This window comes from Phoca vitulina, unplaced genomic scaffold, assembly GCF_004348235.1.
Source record: "Phoca vitulina isolate PV1807 unplaced genomic scaffold, GSC_HSeal_1.0 scaffold22, whole genome shotgun sequence".
Lineage (NCBI taxonomy): Eukaryota > Metazoa > Chordata > Mammalia > Carnivora > Phocidae > Phoca > Phoca vitulina.
The window spans coordinates 46,574,039-46,592,950 of record NW_022589725.1 but is presented as its reverse complement, the minus strand read 5'-3'; the positions used below and the strand labels follow the sequence as shown (position 1 = coordinate 46,592,950).

The following is an 18,912-nucleotide window of genomic DNA, read 5'->3' as shown; positions in this document are numbered from 1 at the left end:
AAAGAGAGGATGATTAGGTAATGTGATAGAGGTGCTAATTATTGCTACAATGGCAATCATATTACAATATATAAATGTATCAAATTATCATGTTGTACACCTTAAATTTATACAATGTATTTATCAAATATATTTCAATTAAAAATAAAAATTATTTTAAAAGAATTTTTTAAAGAATTGAATAATGGGAGCCCTGTTGCTGAGGTTCCATTTAAAAAAATTTTTTTTTATTACTGTGCAAACCTACTCTTTGTATTACTGCGTATTACTATATTAGATGGGGAAGCAGAAATTGATTTTCTTAACATATGTGTGAAAGCTAAATCAAACTGGATTGATTTTTAAGCTGGTCAATGGAAAGAGGTCACACAGAAGACCAGCAACTAGATCACCATTATCTTTTTGTAGATGGCTCAGTCTCACTCTTCAAAGTCATTTTGAAAACCAGGTTCAGGACAAATAAGAACAACGCACACCAGTCCAAACATGTAACATGCACACCTGGTGGGGAATTTGGAAATTTGGTTTGCTTTTATGGAACATAAAAATGAAAGTTTCAGAAAAAAAGTTAAATCTGATATGGAAACTACTTTCAGAGAGCAAACCTGGTGTTTACCCCATCTTTAAATGAACTTAATTTGGTTCCAGTGATTGCTACATCTTACCCCTTAAGTCTTGCATGTTATGTTCTTTTACCTAATTTTTAATGTAAGTTGCATTAAGAGCACAAAGAATTCCCATGTCTTTTGTCCTGATTCCTCAAATGTTAACATTTTGCCACATTTGCTTTAACTTTCTCTCTCGTTATCTTTTTTTCTTAAACCATTTGAGAGTAAGTTGCAGACGCGATGCTCCTTAGCCCAGATACTTAATGTATTTCCTGGGAGGAAAGAGATTCTTTTACACAACCACAATGATAAAATCAGAAAATTAGCATCGAAACAATGCCATTATAATCTACGGACCTTATTCAGATTTTGTCAATTATCTTAATAATGTCCTTTATAGCAAAAGAAAGTTTGGATCCTGTGTTGCATGTGGTTGTCATATTTCTCTAGTCTCTTTTAGTCTGGAACAGTTCCTCTGACTCTTCTTGTCTTTTATGATATTGGTGCTTTTGAAGACCACATGTCAATATATTATAGAAAGTCCCTCCATTTGGGTTTGTCAGATGTTTCCTAGTTATTCCATTCAGGTTATACACTTTTGGTAGAGATTTCAGAGAAGTAATGTATTCTTTTCAGTGCCTCACATCAGGAGGCATATTATGGTGGTGCATAATAACTTCTCATAGAAAAACTATATCTTGGTACGCTCTTCTCAGTGGGAAACACATGAGAATTGTAAACTATCATCAGATTCTTAATAACCTAGTACAATTCTGTATTTATCACTTTCCAAGGCTAAGAAAGGTATAGAGCATGTCGTATTCCTATTTACAATTTAGCACCCAGGAAAGTGCATGACATCTAATCGCACTCAATAATACCTACTGAGTGAATTATTTTTCAAGAGGAGAACACTCACTCCATCTTCACAAACCATGTTTACTTATGGTTTCTACTCTGGATCTCCTCAATCTTGGCTTCTTTCTCAACGTAGACAGGGTCACACAGTAGTCCAGTTTGGACACAGCTCCCTCTTAGGACATGACATGTGGCTCCCCTCTGAAGCTCAGAGTGGTAAAATGCCACTCACTTCAGTGCTCAAGAATGTTGGATCACTAAATAAATACATGTTTAGAATATAATATGCCAAGTAATTCTCTCACTTCTGCTAAACACTGGAGTTTCATAAAGTGGATTGAAGAACTAACTCATTAACCTTCAAAAACTTTTTGTGATTTATAGAAAATATTAGGATCATCAATTTCAGTTTTCCCTATAAATTGGTGTTAACACTCAGGACGTAAGTTCTTGTCATAGTCTACATGTTAGGGGTTGCTGACAGATGACAAAATAAATAAACATGTCAGCAATGGAATATTTAATTAGAAAAAGATGATTGTAATTGTTTACCAGGTTTTAATTTCTTCATAGATACTCAGTTGTGGTTTGATTTTACATTATATGCAAATTAGTATTATACTGAACATTGATCTTTTTTTGTATGCAGATCTAAACTCCTTCCTGTTAGTTCTCTCTTAATTTTTAACATTACAAGTGATTGTTATTATTGTATTATGCAGTCAATAGTCTTTTTTTGATTTGCCCACATAGGCACATTAATGTACACATAACCCATATGTCTCAGAACTTCCATCTGGGATTACTTTGGCTTTTTCTCAATATAGTTCTTTAATGAACAACAATATTAGCAGCAAATTCTTTCAATTTTTACTTATCTGAAAACACCTTTATTGTGCCCTCAGTCTTGAAAGACCTCTTAGCTTCATCTTCAGTTACAGCTGACTGTTATTTTTGTCAGTGCATTGAAGCCATCATCCCCTTGGCCTTGTGGCTCTTATTGCCCTTATTGCTATTAAGAGATTAGCTCTCAGCCTAGCTGTCCATTTTGGGGAGATAATGTGCCTTTCTCTCTGGCTTATTTTGGTGTTTTCTCTTTGTACTTGGTGTTCTCCAGTCTAAGGATAATATATCTAGGTGTCAGTTACTACTCATTTATTCTGTTTGTGATTTGTTGGACTTCCTGATCAATGATTGGTATTTTTCATCAGTTGGGGAAAATTCCATCATTGTTTCTTTATCTCCTACAGGAATCCTAAATCCATGTATGTTAGGTCTCATCCTATCCTTTATTTGTCTTACCTTCTTTTTTACATTAAAAAAAAAAACTCTCTCTCTGAGCTGCATCTATATAATTTCCTCAAATGTATCTTCCAGTTGATTTTTTTTTCCTTTTTCTGAAATGTCTGATCTGGTATAAGGCAGGTTGTCCATTAAGTTTGTTCATTTTCAATTTCAATTACTATATATTTTATTTATGAAAGTTTTGTTTAGGGGCACCTGGGTGGCTCAGTTGGTTAACTGCCTTTGGCTCAGGTCATAATCCCAGGGTCCTGGGATGGAGCCCTGCATTGGACTCCCTGCTCAGCGGGGAGCCTGCTTCTCCTTCTCCCTCTGCCTGCCACTCCCCCTGCTTGTGCTCTCTCTCTCTCTTTGTCAAATGGATAAATAAAATCTTTTATTTTTTTTTTTTAAGATTTTATTTATTTGACACAGAGAGAGAGAGCACAAGTAGGGGAGTGACAGGCAGAGGAAGAGGGAAAAGCAGGCTCCCCTACAGAGCAGGGAGCCTGATGTGGGGCTTGATTCCAGGACCCCTGGATCATGACCTGAGCCAAAGGCAGTTACTTAACCAACTGAACCACCCAGCCACCCCAGATAAATAAAACAGTTTTTAAAAAAGTTTTTTTTAAATTCCTTTTCAAATAAGCTTATTCAACTTAGAGTCTCTCATTAGTTGCTCACATTTTTGTGCTGAGTGTTCAGAAAGGAATATGAAAAAATCTATGCCCAGATAAAGCTCACCATGTAGTATGGAAAATAGGTAGAAAAACTAAATGAAACATCATAGGGTAACATCTCAGGCTTACAGGTGGTAATAGCTTCCCTGGGTGCTTCAGCCTTCCCTGCTGGTTTCTTAATCCTATTTATTCTTTTTAAAATTGTTCTGAGAACAAGACACCCTAATAATTAGATAGCAACAGTTAACAGACAAGATGAGTCCCTTCATGTCAAGGGAAAAAAAACCCAAAAACTATAATCAGGCTGAATAACCATGAGGAACAAAACCACTCAGCACCAAGATGACAAGCTTGTACAAAATTCATCAAAATTTGCAGAAAGATCCCTGCAACATATCTTATCATGCTCTTCAGTGGCTGCTGCTACATCCTGGAACTGCTACCAGAAATGGTGAGCTGTATCCTGCTGGTCACTCTGCTCCTGAAGTTTGCAGTTTGGCACCTGAGTCTGACCAATTTCGGAGCATACTTTTGGTTTGCAGCAGAGGCTATGTCTCCCCAGTTTGTAAATTGCATGGTGATAAACTTTTCCTTCCCTCTGACCAAATCATTGCATTCTGAGAATTTTTGTTGAGAGTTCCTTCATTTAAAAGTCTTTTAAAAAATTCCAGCTGAATATGCCTTCTATTTCTCATCAAGACCCTACTTAATACAATTCCCCAAAATCCTTTTCCATAGAGCATGAGCACAATAAAGAGGGAGTAACAACATTTATGATAACGTGGCAGATTTTAGAGCTCTTTCCCACAAAAGGAAAGAAATCTAACATGATAATTGTGTATTTCATCTTGGACATCAAGTATTGAACAGATAATATGATACTGTTTCCACCAAAACTGGTCTGACACCAATCGGGTACACTGTAATTCATTCCAACACGGGCCACCTGAAGTTAGGTACAGTCCCCACAGGCTGAGGCAGAGTCCTGCCCTCACTGTAGACAGTAGCCACAAGTCTCAGAGGGTCCCCTTGGGTTTGATACTTCACTAGAACAACTAACAGAACTCAGGAAAGTGCTGTACTTATGAGTATAGGTTTATTGTAAAAGATACACATAGGGCAAGATCTGGGAGGGTCCCAAATGCATAGTTTCTGTTCCCTCTCCCTGTGGAATAAGGGTGTGTCACTATTGGAGTTTCATTACATGGACACAGTTGGTTAAATCATGGACCACATAACTGAACTCAATTTCCAGGCCCATCCCAACCCCCAACCCTCAAGGTGTGGCTTGAAGTCCCAACCCTCTAATTACATGGTTGGCTTTTTGTTTGGTGACCAGCCCCCCATCCTAAAGCTATCTAGGGACCTATCATGGGTCACCTCATTGGCATAACAAAAACACTCCTCTATCATTTAGGAAATTCCAAGACATTTAAGAGACTCCATGCCAGGAAGCCAAGACAAAGACCAGAAACATTCTTTAGTATACAACAATGATCACGAGAAGGCTTAATGAACTTGTAGCTTCTCCCAGAGCACAGGATTTTCAAACTTCCTATTAGTAGTGGGAAAGGACTTAGGACACAAATCAACATACAACTTAAATTGGGATGCTATTTGTAACTAGGGTTTCCCAAATTATGGATTTGGCAAGTTATGACAAATGTTGTCATTAAACTTATGAATTGATATCTATATACTTACCTCACTTTCCAAAAAGATTTGGGACTATGAATGCGACTTCTTTTCAAAATATCCTATTATAAGAAAGTATAATTCACCCAAACCATAGAAAATAGTCTAAATGGAGGCAATAGTAGTGAGCTGAGACTCTGTGGGCTTAGATCCACACCCTAGCTCAGCCACAATGTTACTCTTGCCTTATCTCTGCTGCTCCATGTATAACACCAAAAGCTGGACAAGATGATATCTGCCATCCTACGCCTGCCACAAGTCAACTGCCAGTTCATGCAACGATGGCATCATGTGTACTTAAGCTTCAAATAACTGGCATTCTTAGAATATTTATAATATGTAATTTTCAAGCTTTTAATCTTAGAAACTTTTATCATATATGGTATTGAGATTTAAAAATCAATTCTCAATTTAGTAAATATATATATATATATAAACTAATTTTTATATTAAGGTTAGAGATTTATCATTTTTTAAGTTTGTGGAAATAAGGTCCAGAAAAATGAAAAATCAATATAATTTATTTTAAAGAAACTACTTTAGGCCAAGTAACATTTGTACTTGCTGGTGGCTATTCAGTAGTATTTATCCATTAGGAAGTATTTTATGTTTAGTCAGACACTTACAATTAAATGATTACCAGCTTGTTTGCCAAAAACATGAGATTCTTCAAGAAGAAAAGGGATAACAACCAGAGCTACTTAAGTACTTTTGTAAGATTAACAAAATCTGCCATTTAAAAATAAATTAAATGTACTACCTGAGATGCGTTGCTTCAAAAAGGTAGCATGTCATCATATTGGTGAAATGCTTTGAAATGAAATGTGGGTAGATTTTAAAAAATATAAAACAAGCAGACAGCTTTGGGGGCAGAAAAATGCATTCATATAGAAAACATGAGACTATAAGTAAGTATATAAAGGAGAGGGGCTTACCCTAGTAAACTAAATGTGGCTCTAATGGGAATAACAGGAAATATATTCTTTAAAGGCTCATGATCAGTTGTTTGAAACAGAAATCAGGAAAGGGGTATCTATTGCAGTCTCCTAGGTGTCTGGAACATCTCTGTGTTAGAGAGAAGGCTGTAGGCTGAGCTTCTAAGACCCTCCCAGAATACCACCACAGAAGAGGACCACTGGAGCTGCCACCTCAGTTTCTATCTGGAAGATGGAGACTCAAGAAGTCACTGTCCCAGATGGACCAGAGTTAAAAAGATATGCATGCCCTGCCACCCAGCATCTGCTCACCAAAAGCCTTTCATTAGGATATTCATAACACACACATTATAGCCCCAAAAAGAAACTACTCAATTGACATAAAAGACATAAATTGTGTTATAGTCACACAACTATATAACAATGAGAATAAACAACCAATCTGCAATCAATAATATAGATGAATCTCATAAACACCATTCAGGAAAAAAGTCAGACACATGGAGTATATACTATATAATTCCATTTATATAACATGCAAAGACAGTCAAAATTAATCTATGGAGTTTTTTATATACTCCAATAAAATAAAAATTTAAGTCACTGCCTCAACTATGGATCTAGGCCCCCCCTGTCCTAGCCCCAGTCCACACCAGCAAATTGGATGCGTGTACACTGCTCTAGACTTCGATGAATCTAAGGACCAAGCTAGGGCTCTACTCCCAGGAAAGAATTCCATCCCCAGCTTGCCTGTGGAATGACAGACAGAAGAGCCTGCATCTCATCTTGACCTTCCTAATCTGCAAAGCAGAAATTTGATGGAAGCCAGTCTAAATAAAAGTTCTCAAATTTGAGGGTCTAAGAGGTATAGCTGCAAGTCTGAAATATGCCAGTTTCCAGAGTAGGCACAGGACAGGGGGTTGGGATGGAGTTGTGGGATCAGTGTGCAAATCGGCCTCCCTTTACCATCCACTAGCTGATGTCCTTGGTATTTGCCTCTTTAGTTTAATCTTGCCTCATCTGTTAACAGTTTAATGTAGTAGCTTTCTCAGGGCTTGTTTATAATTTAGATTTTATTGTGAATGAGTTCAGATAAACAGCAAAACAAGGAAGAATGGAAAACTCATGACAAGAGACTGTCATACTTTGGTATGCCTGTCTCTTTCTTTCTTTTCTTTTCTTTCTTTCTTTCTTTCTTTCTTTCTTTCTTTCTTTCTTTCTTTCTTTCTTTCTTTCTTCTTTCTTTCTTTCTTTTTCCCCCTCGTGCAATATTTCAAACAAACAAAAAAATGGTAAACAAATATATATACATCACCCAGCTGTAGCATATTTAAACATATTGCTATGTTTGATTCTGATTTTTTTTTTTAATATTTTATTTACTTATTTGACAGAGAGAGAAACAGCAAAAGAAGGAACACAAGCAGGGGGAGTGGCAGGCAGAGGGAGAAGCAGGCTCCCCACTGAGCAGGGAGCCTGATGCGGGGCTCGAAACCCGGACCCTGGGATCATGACCTGAGCCGAAGGCAGACACTTGATGACTGAGCCACCCAGGCGCCCCAATTTCTGATCTTTTTTTAAAGAAACAGAACACAACGGATATAGTTATTTCTCCACTTCATTCTCCTTCCCCTGCAAAGGTAACAACCATTTGGTATATATCACCCCATGCCTTTTTTGTGCTGCATATGTTTGTCTCCCCAAATGAAACAGTATTATTTTATTTTCAAATCATATAAACTGCATCATACTCTACATTTCAGTCTGCAATTTGCTTTCTTTTTTCACTTAACACTACAATTTTGAATTTAATCCATGTTGGTATATATGGCTTTATTTCATTTATTTTTAATTGCTTTATAGTATGTCATTGTATGGTAGTTCTACAATGTATCTGTTCTCCTCCTGTTGGAAATTTAGGTTGTTCCCTTTCTGATTGTTATTAGAAAAAATACTGCAACAAACAGGAACTTTCCCTTGCTTGAGTTCCCTAGAGCCAAAGCTAACCAATTCCTGGGATCTTATTGAAATGCAAATTCTGATTCAGGAAGTCTGGGTGGGGCCTGAGATTCTGGGCTTCTAATAAGCTCCAAAGTGATGCTGATGCTTTAGGTATAAAGACTATCATCCACTGGGGTGCCTGGTGGTGCAGCCGGTTAAACTTCCAACTCTTAGTTTTGGCTCAGGTCCTGATCTCAGGATCATGAGATCAAGCCCTGCTCCATGCTTACGACTCTCTCTCTCTCTCTCTGTCCCTCCCTGCACTTGCACTCTCCCCTTCCCCTCTCAAATAAATAAATAAATCTTAAAAAAAAAAAATAGAGGCTACCTCCTGAGTAGGGTATGTATTGAGAAGTGGAATGGTTGGCTTAAAGGGTATAGGTATCTTCAACTTCATTCCATTTTTCCAAATTCCTTCCATAGTGGTTCTACTTTACACCCTTTCTGCATGACAGTTCTCTTTGCTCTACATTTTTTCCTAACACTTGGTGTTATAAGAATATAAAGCTGTTTAGATGATTATATAGTTTTTCTCCATACTGGATTGTGGTATATTATATCAGACAGATTTTCTGATTTTGAAGCAGCCTTTCACTGCTGAGGGAAGTACCTTACTTGAATTTGCTGAATTTGATAAGCTATCATTAAGGATTTTTAACTCTAGGTTAACAAGTGAAATCGGCCTATAATTTTGTTTTCTTGCACTCTGCCAGTCTGATTTTGGTATCAAATTACATTAAACTCATAAAGTGAGTGTTTCTTTTTACATTCTCTGAAACAATGTATGTTAGAAAGTATCTGTTTATGTTACATTTTGTTTGTTTTGAGAGATTACAGTGTTTTGGGGAAAGAACGACTTTTAATTAACAGCTCAATTTCTTTAAAAAATTTTTTTTAAAGAATTTATTTATTTATTTGACGGAGAGAGCAAGAGAGCACAAGCAGGGGGAGCAGCAGAGGAAGAGGGAGAAGCAGGCTCCCTGCTGAGCAGGGAGCCCAACATGGGGCTCGATCCCAGGACCCTGAGATCATGACCTGAGCTGAAGGCAGATGCTTAACCAACTGAGCCACCCAGGTGCCCCAACAACTCAATTTTTTGAATGGTTATTTGGTTTTTAAAGATTTTCTATTTTGGCAGGCGCAATGGGGAACCTGCTTCTCCTTCTCCCTCTGGCCCCCCTCCCCTGCTCATGCTCACTCTCTCTCAAAATAAATAAATAAAATCTTTTTTAAAAAGATTTTCTATTTTTTAAGTCTTTTTCCCCTTAAAACATTATCTATTTAATATTATTTCTCAAATTGTTACTGTAAAGTCACTATATTGTTTTTGTATAATTTCTTATCACCATCTTTAAATTTACTATATTTCTAGTTTGATTTGAGTGACTGACCTAGTTTCATTCAGATAACATGAATTGATGAAAAATCTGAATTATAAGATGTTATAAATGCAATTCATTTCCATGTATAAACTCAAGCTAGGTTGACAAATTTCTGCTTCAACATAGGTCCCAGTGTTAATGACTGCCTGCAGCTAGGCTGGGGCATGAGAATAAGCATCTGTATCACAGAATTTTCTGATTAAAATGACCTCAAAGTTTATCCTGTCCAACTTTCCACTCAGTTTAGAATTCTCTCCTCAATATCTTACACTAATGGTAGTATTCGCCTTGAATGAGAGGCACATGGTGATGGTTTACAGTCTTCACCTACCAATGTTTCCTTTAAATACTCCTTTACTCTGTTCATTTGCTTACCAAAATATCACTGCAGCATTAGTTAAGAGCTTAACTTCAGTGCAGCCCAAATCTGAATAGATTTTCTGTGTATACCCAAGAGATAGAGATGTATGCAAGGACACAAGGAGATCGTGAATCTGACCAGTCAGCATAAGAATTACACATGTCTAGACTATACTCATTAACTACCTCCCCCCTCCCCCCAAACACACACATAGGGAAGGAAAAGAAGAGCAGACCTCAAGTAACATTCCCCAGGTAAGTTGCAGATGGCTTCAGAAGGAGACCTGAAGGAAAGTTTAGGAGAGTGAAAAAATGTTTATGAAATGTGCAAGGTGGATTGGAAACATTATCAGGGTGAGGTGGGAGGCCGGAAGGGCAGTGGCGGGAGATGAGGCCAGAAAGAAGAAAGTGGACCCCGGAAGATTGTGAAAACCTTGTCAGTCCAAAGCCTAGGAATGGCATGGTCAGGTGTTTCATTTGCAAATCTCCCTCCAGAAAGGGTGCCGCGGACTGGCAGTGGGCACATGGAGACTGAACAAGCAAGCATCTTAGTGAAGCTTCCTGTGGTATCCAAGCTGTAACAAGTCCTACTCTCATCTCTGAAGCCTTAGAGTTAAGGTGTCCTTAGACGAGAATCTAAATACTAGCTTTTTTTCACTTTTTCAATATCTGTATTAGGTATAACCCAGTAAAAACTGAATGAATTATTTTAGACCAAGGAGAGAGGATAGCCTAAATTAAAGAAAAGTCAGATACCCAAAAATACAGAAGGAACCATTAAGTTGGAGTTACACTGGGGAATGTAAATGGGGTGAAATGAGTAGTTTTTACTTTTTCCCCTATCTGGTTCTATCCTGTCATTTGTTGAAATCCGTGAGCATACATTACATTTTTTAAATAAAAAGAGTTAATAAATTAAAGCAAGGCATTTTTATTCATTTGAAGCCCATATGTTGTTAACTGGGTGTCAAAGTTATAGGAGGTGACTCATTTTTAAGAGCAGTTTGCAAACAAGGGGCAAATATCCTTAACGATTCTGTTCTTTAAAACATATAAATATCACCCTTTGTAATACAGCAAAGGCAAGTTAATTTCTATTCCAAAATGAGTTATCAAAATTCAGATTCATTGGGTTAAAAATTGGAAAATTTATGGCAAGGAAAATGGATGATGTATTGCTGGTTTCCTTTGAGGTTGACCTTTAATCTTATGATTGTGGAAGCAGCAAGCCTTCCATTAAAGCTTAGTGCTCAAAGTGGGAGGAGAGGCTGGGGAGAGGGGAGGTGAGCCTGAAAAAAGAAACATAACCATACCCTATACATTTTAGCTACTCTATCATTCTGAGCTAAGAAAATAATCTTTCTCAACCCAAATGAATTTTATCCTAGGTGAGATAGAAAAAAACTAAATACCTAAAAATCTAGTTTTAATCTTTTTCCTGTGCAGCAATATCAGGTATTAAATCAGCATTTGCCTCACTCATCACTGCTTGCCTGTGGTTTTTGTTTGGGTCTCTTATACAGGGACTGTGAATGTTCTACATCATTTCTACATCACTAGGTGGTAGCCTTGTAAGCTTATGGCCAGTTGACTATAACTTATGTTCCCAGAGAAGTGGCATAGTTTAGTGCTTACCACAAACCCAAGAACCAAGTTGCCTGAGGTTAAGACCAAGCTTTACTACTAACTAGTTTTGTGAACTTGGACAAAGAGCCAGTTTCTGTATCTCAATTTCCCATCAATAAAATGGAGACACTAGAATCTAATGGGGAGGAAGCTGGGAGAATTAAACAGCTTACTTCTTATTAAGTGCTTAAAACCTTGCCTGGCACACACAGTAAGCTTCCTGGAAGTATTAACTGTTTTCATACAGCCAAAGAAAACCCTTTGCCAGGTTTAGAATCTCCTTAGCGCAGACTCAGCATGCAGCCATAGGATTGAACTGATGACCATAACCAAACCATTGCCTCTTGAATACATACTTGTTATGGACTGAATGTTTGTGTCTTCTCAAAATTCATATGTTGAAACCTAATCCCCAATGTGAAGATATTAGGAGGTAAGGCCTTTGGGTAGTGATTAGGTCACGAAGATAGAGCTCTCATGAATGGGATTAGTGCCCTTGTAAAAGAGACCCCGGAGAGCTCCTTTGCTCTTCTGTCATGTGAGGACACAGGGAAGAGACTACTGCCTACATGAAGCAGGAAGCAGATTCTAACCAGACACAGATTCTGCCAGAACCTTGGTCTTGAACTTCCCAGCCTCTATAACTGTGAAAAATGAATTTCTGTTGTTTATATGCCACCCGGTCTATGGTATTCTGTTATAGCAGCCCGGATGGACTAAGACAAAACTCAAGGATCACAATTACCAATATTGGAAACTTCTGGACAAATCTCAGGAATTCAGATCTTCTGAGAGACCCATAAGAGTATTCTAACACATGCTTCTGGGTTCTTTCATCAGAACAGCATAAATTTGGGTTAAAAAATTATATAATGCTACTTCACTGGATAACTTACTTCATTCAAAGTCAGGCCAGTTTTAGTTAAACCTTTGGTCAGAATGGATATGGCCTAGAGCAGTGTTTATCAAGACAGAACAGTCACAAAGGCGCTTTAGATCTATTTTAACTTCTCAGGTGCTCCTATAACCTCTGATTATTTCCAAGGGCTGTGTTGGGCCTCCTGAGACAGTCCATGGCATGTTTAAAATGATTATTAGTAAGTCCTCTAAGCTAAACTTCACCTCTCTATTCTTTTGCTTTTTGGGGTTACACAAAGTAGTCATTTGTATACATGATAATACTTAGAATATTTAAAGTCAGTTAAAGTAGATTCTCCTAGGGATTATGTACTTGAATTAACTTGTAAGGTAAAATTTTCTTATAATCAAATTTACTCATGAAAATCTTTTAAGTTGCTCACAAAGTAAAATCCTATTAAAGCTGATTTTACCTCCTGGGTTGGAGGATTGTTCTTTTGGCTGGTCTGTAGATTAAGTGGTTGGCTAGCAGTTAGGAGCCAGATCCCATGAAAAATACCTTTATTCATTTGGCATAAATGCGTATCATTGAAATTATCCATATGATGTAACACTATGAAATATTTTAGTGTTTTCCACTAAAAAAACAAACAAACAAACAACAACACCCACTTATCTTCAACACACCAGGCATTGTGTGAGGGTGGGGACTTGTCCCATATTCCTCACCAATAAATGTGGAAAAAGAGACAATTTTTTAACTGAATGGGGAAGCCATTCCTAAGATGAAACTGAGTTTTAAAGAGAAGATTAAGGAGAAAAAAGTATAACGTGAAAGTGATATTCTTCAGAGGAAAATAATCAGATATGACACAAACAACTCTACTGCCAAATCTTGAAAAATGAGTTCACAAAATGTCATTTTTCAACTTAACATCTAATGTTATTCATGAAAATTTGACTCATCTCTGAAGGAACAATGGTTTGCAGTAAATTCCCAGAATATTTTTTAGGATTAACTTCCAGGAAACTCCAAATAATTGCCATTTATTTAGCAAAATACAGTTTTTCACTAGGACTAATTACAAAGATCTTCAAGTGGACTGTTTAATGAATCCTTCTAAGATACGTACTTCTAAGGAAAGAAGTCATTCTAGAAACAGAAACTAGACTTATTTAGTCCTTCAGTTGTACGGAAAAATATTTTATAAGTTGTCATAAAGCAAGAGTGACAACAAAAATCCCCAGCAGCAATGATAATTGGATCTTCCCAGGAGAGCAGCGGCAGACAAGTACATCAAGGCTTCCCACATATCCCTTTGACATCTGAATAGAGGTGAATTTTGTTAAAATAAAGATCAAAGTATTTATTTGGTGAGGAAATGAGCTCACTAATGATCAAAGCTTAATGGATATTGAAGAAAATAGAAAAAGGCATTCTTATGCCTTTAAGATCTGGTCTGGGTAGGAAGGGTTCAGGTTAGTTGGTGTTTGCATGAACTATACGTTTTTTTTGTTTTTTTTAAAGGTAGTGGTGAAGGTACTACCTTCTGTCCAAGTTGATTCCTCCATCACTGAAGCCAAACTACAGTAGTTTTGCCCAAATTTGGCAATTTGAAGTGCTGAAAATATTGTAGAAAAGCACTGAATCTTAAAATCTTACTAGCTGCCATTTACTTTGTGACCCTGAATAGCCATCAACCTTCATTCCCTTATCAACTTTAAGGGACAGGAAAGGGATTATATAAATGGAAACTTTGAAAAGCATTGTGTGAACTATAAAACACTACACAGGTAAGAAGTATAAAGGACTACAACGATTTAGACAATTCAGAGAAAAAATGTAGTGTGAACCTTTTATTTTGACAAAACAAACTTGTACAAATTATACACTCTATAAACTCCCAAAGTTTCACTCATTTAAAAAATAAGAGACAAGGCATCCTGGACTCACAAGATTTCAGTCATGAATAAAATAGTACCAGATTTTCAAGTTATATAAACTAGCTGCATTTTACATACCATAAAAGTGTAGAGAATTGTGACCAAACATTCACTAGTTTCAAGGGTACCTATAAGAAACACATGGATATACTTGGGTTGTCTACCCTACACAGTTTCATATCAACAAACATCTAAGTAACTGACATATATATTTCCATTAATGGCAGACACAACTCCACAAAATCAAATTACACAGATCATTTGCTTTTAATAATCTCAATTTGGAAACTGAAAAATAAGAGGAATGTAGAGTTTAAGTAGATGAAAATGCTATACTTATTGCACACAAGCACATAATGACAAGGAATGTTAGAAGTAGTTCCCCTCAGGAATGATTTTTGAAAATTTAGAGTTTATTGGAAAATTTAAAATCTTTAGTGTGAAAGGCAGGTTAAATGAAGTATTGACTCAATCTCTAAAAATCCGGTAAATTATAGATTTTGTGTAATTAGTTACTAATATATGTTTTGAGATTAATACTGACTTTAATAGAACATTTAGATGGCTCTGAAGTATCTACTTTTCATAGTTCACTTTAGCTTTATATGTCAATGAAATATAAGATTCCAGGGTGCCTGGATGGCTCAGGTGTTAAGCCCCTGCCTTCGGCTCAGGTCATGGTCCCAGGGTCCTGGGATGGAGCCCCACATTAGGTTCCCTGCCCCGCAGGAAGCCTGCTTCTCCCTCTCCCACTCCCCCTGCTTGTGTTCCTTCTCTCACTGTGTCTCACTCTGTCAAATAAATAAATAAAATCTTTAAAAAAAAAAAGAAATGTCAGATTCCTCGGTGGGAAGTTATATAGCTTGTTCTGCACTAGATACAGGTAATGTGTATATGATTCCAAACAAATGACTGCTTTTCACCTTCAAGGAACCTCTATTTATACAAAATTAGACTGTTTTTATCCATATGTATGGATAAAAGTGCTTCTCAAACGTACCTAGCCCACTTCCATAATCCTAAAAAAAAAGGCACACAAATGGATAATACTTTCTATATTTTATGTGAATATTTTTGATATGTCTTTAAACAAATTCAATTGCTATCTAGAAAGGTTGACAAACTTGGTACAAATTTCTCCGACTTGGGAAAGTAAAGATCTAAGAACTCTCTTAAGTCTCCAGTTCTGCGCCATTTATATACTGGTTCATTCACATTTATACACATCTTATGTACCTCTATGGGCTGCAGGTACTTACATTTCAGCAGTTAGGACACCAAAAAAAAACTGAGAGAGAAGGACTTGTTAGAATTAGTCTCCCACAAAGTTGTTTTGAATCTTGTTACAAATTGATTTAATACGCTTGTGAGTTAAATTTTATATTATATAGACGTTTACCCTAACAAATTTTAATGAAATGTGATTAAGAACTACACTTAACTCTGTAATCTTAATGAAAGGTATTTTTCACTTATATACAAAAGAATTCAATAGCCAGCAGCATTTAAATAAATAGTCCCATCTCTTCTCTTTTCCCTTTTATAAAGTGCTATTTTTAACTGGGTAGATTTACTATCCAGCTTTTCAATAACTTCACTGTACGTCTCTAACAAATTCAAGGAAACATTGGAAAATTGAAAGTCTTTAGTATTATAAACATTTGCAAACATTGCTACAAAGCACAGACTATGAGCACAATGAGTGTACTTTATTAGTAAAATAAAAAGTGTACCTTATGTGAGAATCATTGATTTAATAATTACTTCACAGAAGCATAGGCTCACTAACATTTATGCCAATTTTTCCTAGTCGTCTAAATCAGAAACAGATTCTGTAGGCAATTCACATCTAAGTACCACCAAATAGGGTCATGTCAAATAGAACCAATGGTTATATGATCCCTAGAATTAAAACTCTGGCAAATTTAGACTTATAATAGCAAAACAAATTAGTGAGAATCAGAACCAAAGGCAATGTTTTACTTAAAAGTACCATAGGTTGTTAAGTGTTCTCTTTAAATAAAAATTTGTGTAGTTATTAATAATGTACCTTAACACTGAGTGCAATGATACTAGAGATAGTTAAGAGGAAACCACACTATAGATTACCTCAAAAATGAATGTTGCCTATATCTTTAGTTCAGTGATTAAAGTTGAAATTGCTTTTTAAAAACATAGTTGAGCACTACTTACAATACAAACAGGATACCATTTTTATTCACATTATTCTCTAAATAGTATTGTCGCTTTTCAACTTTGACCTGACCTTCAGTAGTATTTTAAAAAGTAAATGCAATTAGTAAAAAACAAAAAACCAGAGCAGTATGTAGTTTTGTTCACACTTACAATTTCATTACAACTTGCATTTCTTGTTGCTCTTGGAAGAGTAATCACTTTTCAAAACAGAAACATGAAAGTGCAATATTCCTTATTTTGCATGGCATCCAGTAATGGTAAAATCAAAGGAACCCTCAATCATCAATTCTGTACACCCAATTTAAATACATTTCCAGTCCTCAGAAACAGGGACTCCAGGGCAGAGGGGTGGCATAGGGAAAAGAGGCCTAGGGCACGGTTTGATGAAAAAAATCACTGGAAACCTACTTCACACAGAATGCTAGGGGGAATTCCTCCCACCCATTCCAACTCCCCAAGTAAGAATGCAGAATTTAGCCTCTTTTCTGGTCTCTCTTCCTTGCCTACACTGTGTATTCTATTCCTGAAGACCAATAAACCTAGAATTTTCTAAAAGGAATTATTTTTACCCAAATACATTGGACTTCGGCCTCAGTTTGAATGAGGATGAGTGGCCTTTAAGAGGCCGGTCCTCCTCTTCCTCCTCCCCCTCCTCCAGTGGCTGCTCCGGGTCTCTGAAAGAGGGTGTAGTGTGGATGATCTGGGTGCGGAAGCGGATTTTGTTGAGTCTGGGTTTTATTCGTCCACTAGAGCTGCCGGGGCCCTTGCGACCTGGATCCTTTGCTTTGGCTCCAGCCCATCCCTCAGTCAAGTGGTGGTGGTGGTGGTGGTGATGATGGTGATGATCCCCTCCATCCTCCAGAACATGTGAGAGTTTGTAGGTGATGAGGTGTGAAGGGAGCACCTTTGAAAGCCTCCAACGCCCACCCCCGCTGCCAGTGGCACTCTCTCCATCGTCCTCGTCCAGGGCTCCCACCAGGTTCTTGATTTCCTCCGCGATGCTCTGACTCAGGTACTGAGAGGCCTTTTTCCCACTGTAGTCCCTGATGTCCACGTCTGCGTCGTAAGCCCCCACCAGCAACTTCACCACCTCCACGTGCCCGTGCATGGCAGCTAAGTGCAGGGCAGTGTAGCCTCCGCTTGTCCTGGCGTTGATGTTCACTGGCAGCTGGTGTTTGTTAGCGAAGTTGACCAGCATGGCCAGGAGCTCCTGCCTGCCGTGCTTGGCGGCCCAGTGCAGGCAGGTGAAGCCAGTGATAAAGTCTCGCTTGGCGAGCAGGCCGGGCTCGCAGGTGAGCAACCCTTCCAGGCTGTCCCACTTGCCGTCAGAGGCTGAGAGCATCCAGGCGTGTTCTAGAGGGTCCAGCGTCACTGAACCCCCGCCGCTGCTCTCCTCCTCTGCCGACGACGAAGCGACTGATGCGCTGTCTGAGTCGCCCCCGCCTTTGCCGCGTACTCCCCCAGAGGAGCTGCCCGGGCTGCTCCCCCCGGGACAGACGCTCCTCTTCAGCTGCGGGGAGCTGCCCATCACAAGGTCCCGGAGGTTCTGGCGGGTAGACCTTGGGGTGGTTACGCCCCCGGGGGAGCTGCCCGAGTCCATCTCGCCGCAGCCGTGGGGCGGGGGCGCCAGGTCCTCGCTGGGCCCGGGGACCGGTCCCCGGGGGGGAGGTTGCATGTCTCGCCGCGAGTTTTTCCTCCGGGCACCGCCGCTCAGGGGCGGCCCGTTCCGGCTCTCGCCGGCCGCGCTTGGCCGCCCAAGCGCTGCGGCCGGGGGCTCCCCATCGCTCGGCTCGCAACGCGGACTTGGGGACGCCTCCAGGGACGCCGCCTCTGCGCACAGGCCGCTCTCCCGGGTCTCGACCAGGCCGTCGGGCGCCCCAGGGGCGCAGCTGCTGGACTCGGGCTCTGCAGTCACCGAGATGCTGGGGAGGTCCCGTGGGGGCACGGCTTCGGACGGTGGGGCCCCCTCCAAGAACCTCTTCTTAAGGTGCACGTACTTAGAGCCGTCGGCAGGGTCGGTGCGCACCGTGGCCACCGCATTGACCAGCTCCTTGAAAAGGGCGCGGGCGCGGGTGCGCTGCTCGGGCTCGCCGCCCAGGGCACCCCTGAAGTGCTGCACCAGCTCGGCGTGCCGGGCCCGACCCCCGCGCTCCGAGAGGAAGCGCAGCACGGCTTCGGGGCTGAACTCCGCCGGCCCCTCCATCCTTGGCCGCGCTGCTCGTCCGGCGGCGGGCGGTTCAACCCGGCCCCATCTCGGCCGGCTTCCAAACGCTGGCTTCTGACCGACGTACAGTCGAATCGGCTGGCTCCTCAGGGTCCGTGCCTGGCTGTCCGCAGCGGGAGACGCCACCACCGCCTTACTGGGGCCGCGCCCCGGGCGAACACGCCCCCGCCGGCCCCGCCCCCGCCGGCTGCACCCCGCCCCCGAACCCGCCCACTTCCGGTCCCCGCGCTGGCCGCAAGCTCGGCTCCCGCCGGCCGCCGGCGG

At 39.7% G+C, this 18,912-nt stretch overlaps 1 protein-coding gene across 1 annotated transcript; it reads right to left on the bottom strand.

Annotated features, from left to right (window-relative positions):
* Window positions 1-14,990: 14,990 nt before the first annotated feature.
* Window positions 14,991-18,810, bottom strand: SOWAHC (sosondowah ankyrin repeat domain family member C). Its single transcript, XM_032419928.1, has one exon. The coding sequence runs from the start codon at window positions 18,625-18,627 to the stop codon at window positions 16,990-16,992; it is 1,638 nt and encodes a 545-aa protein (XP_032275819.1). The 5' UTR covers window positions 18,628-18,810; the 3' UTR covers window positions 14,991-16,989.
* Between the last annotated feature and the right edge of the window lie 102 nt (window positions 18,811-18,912).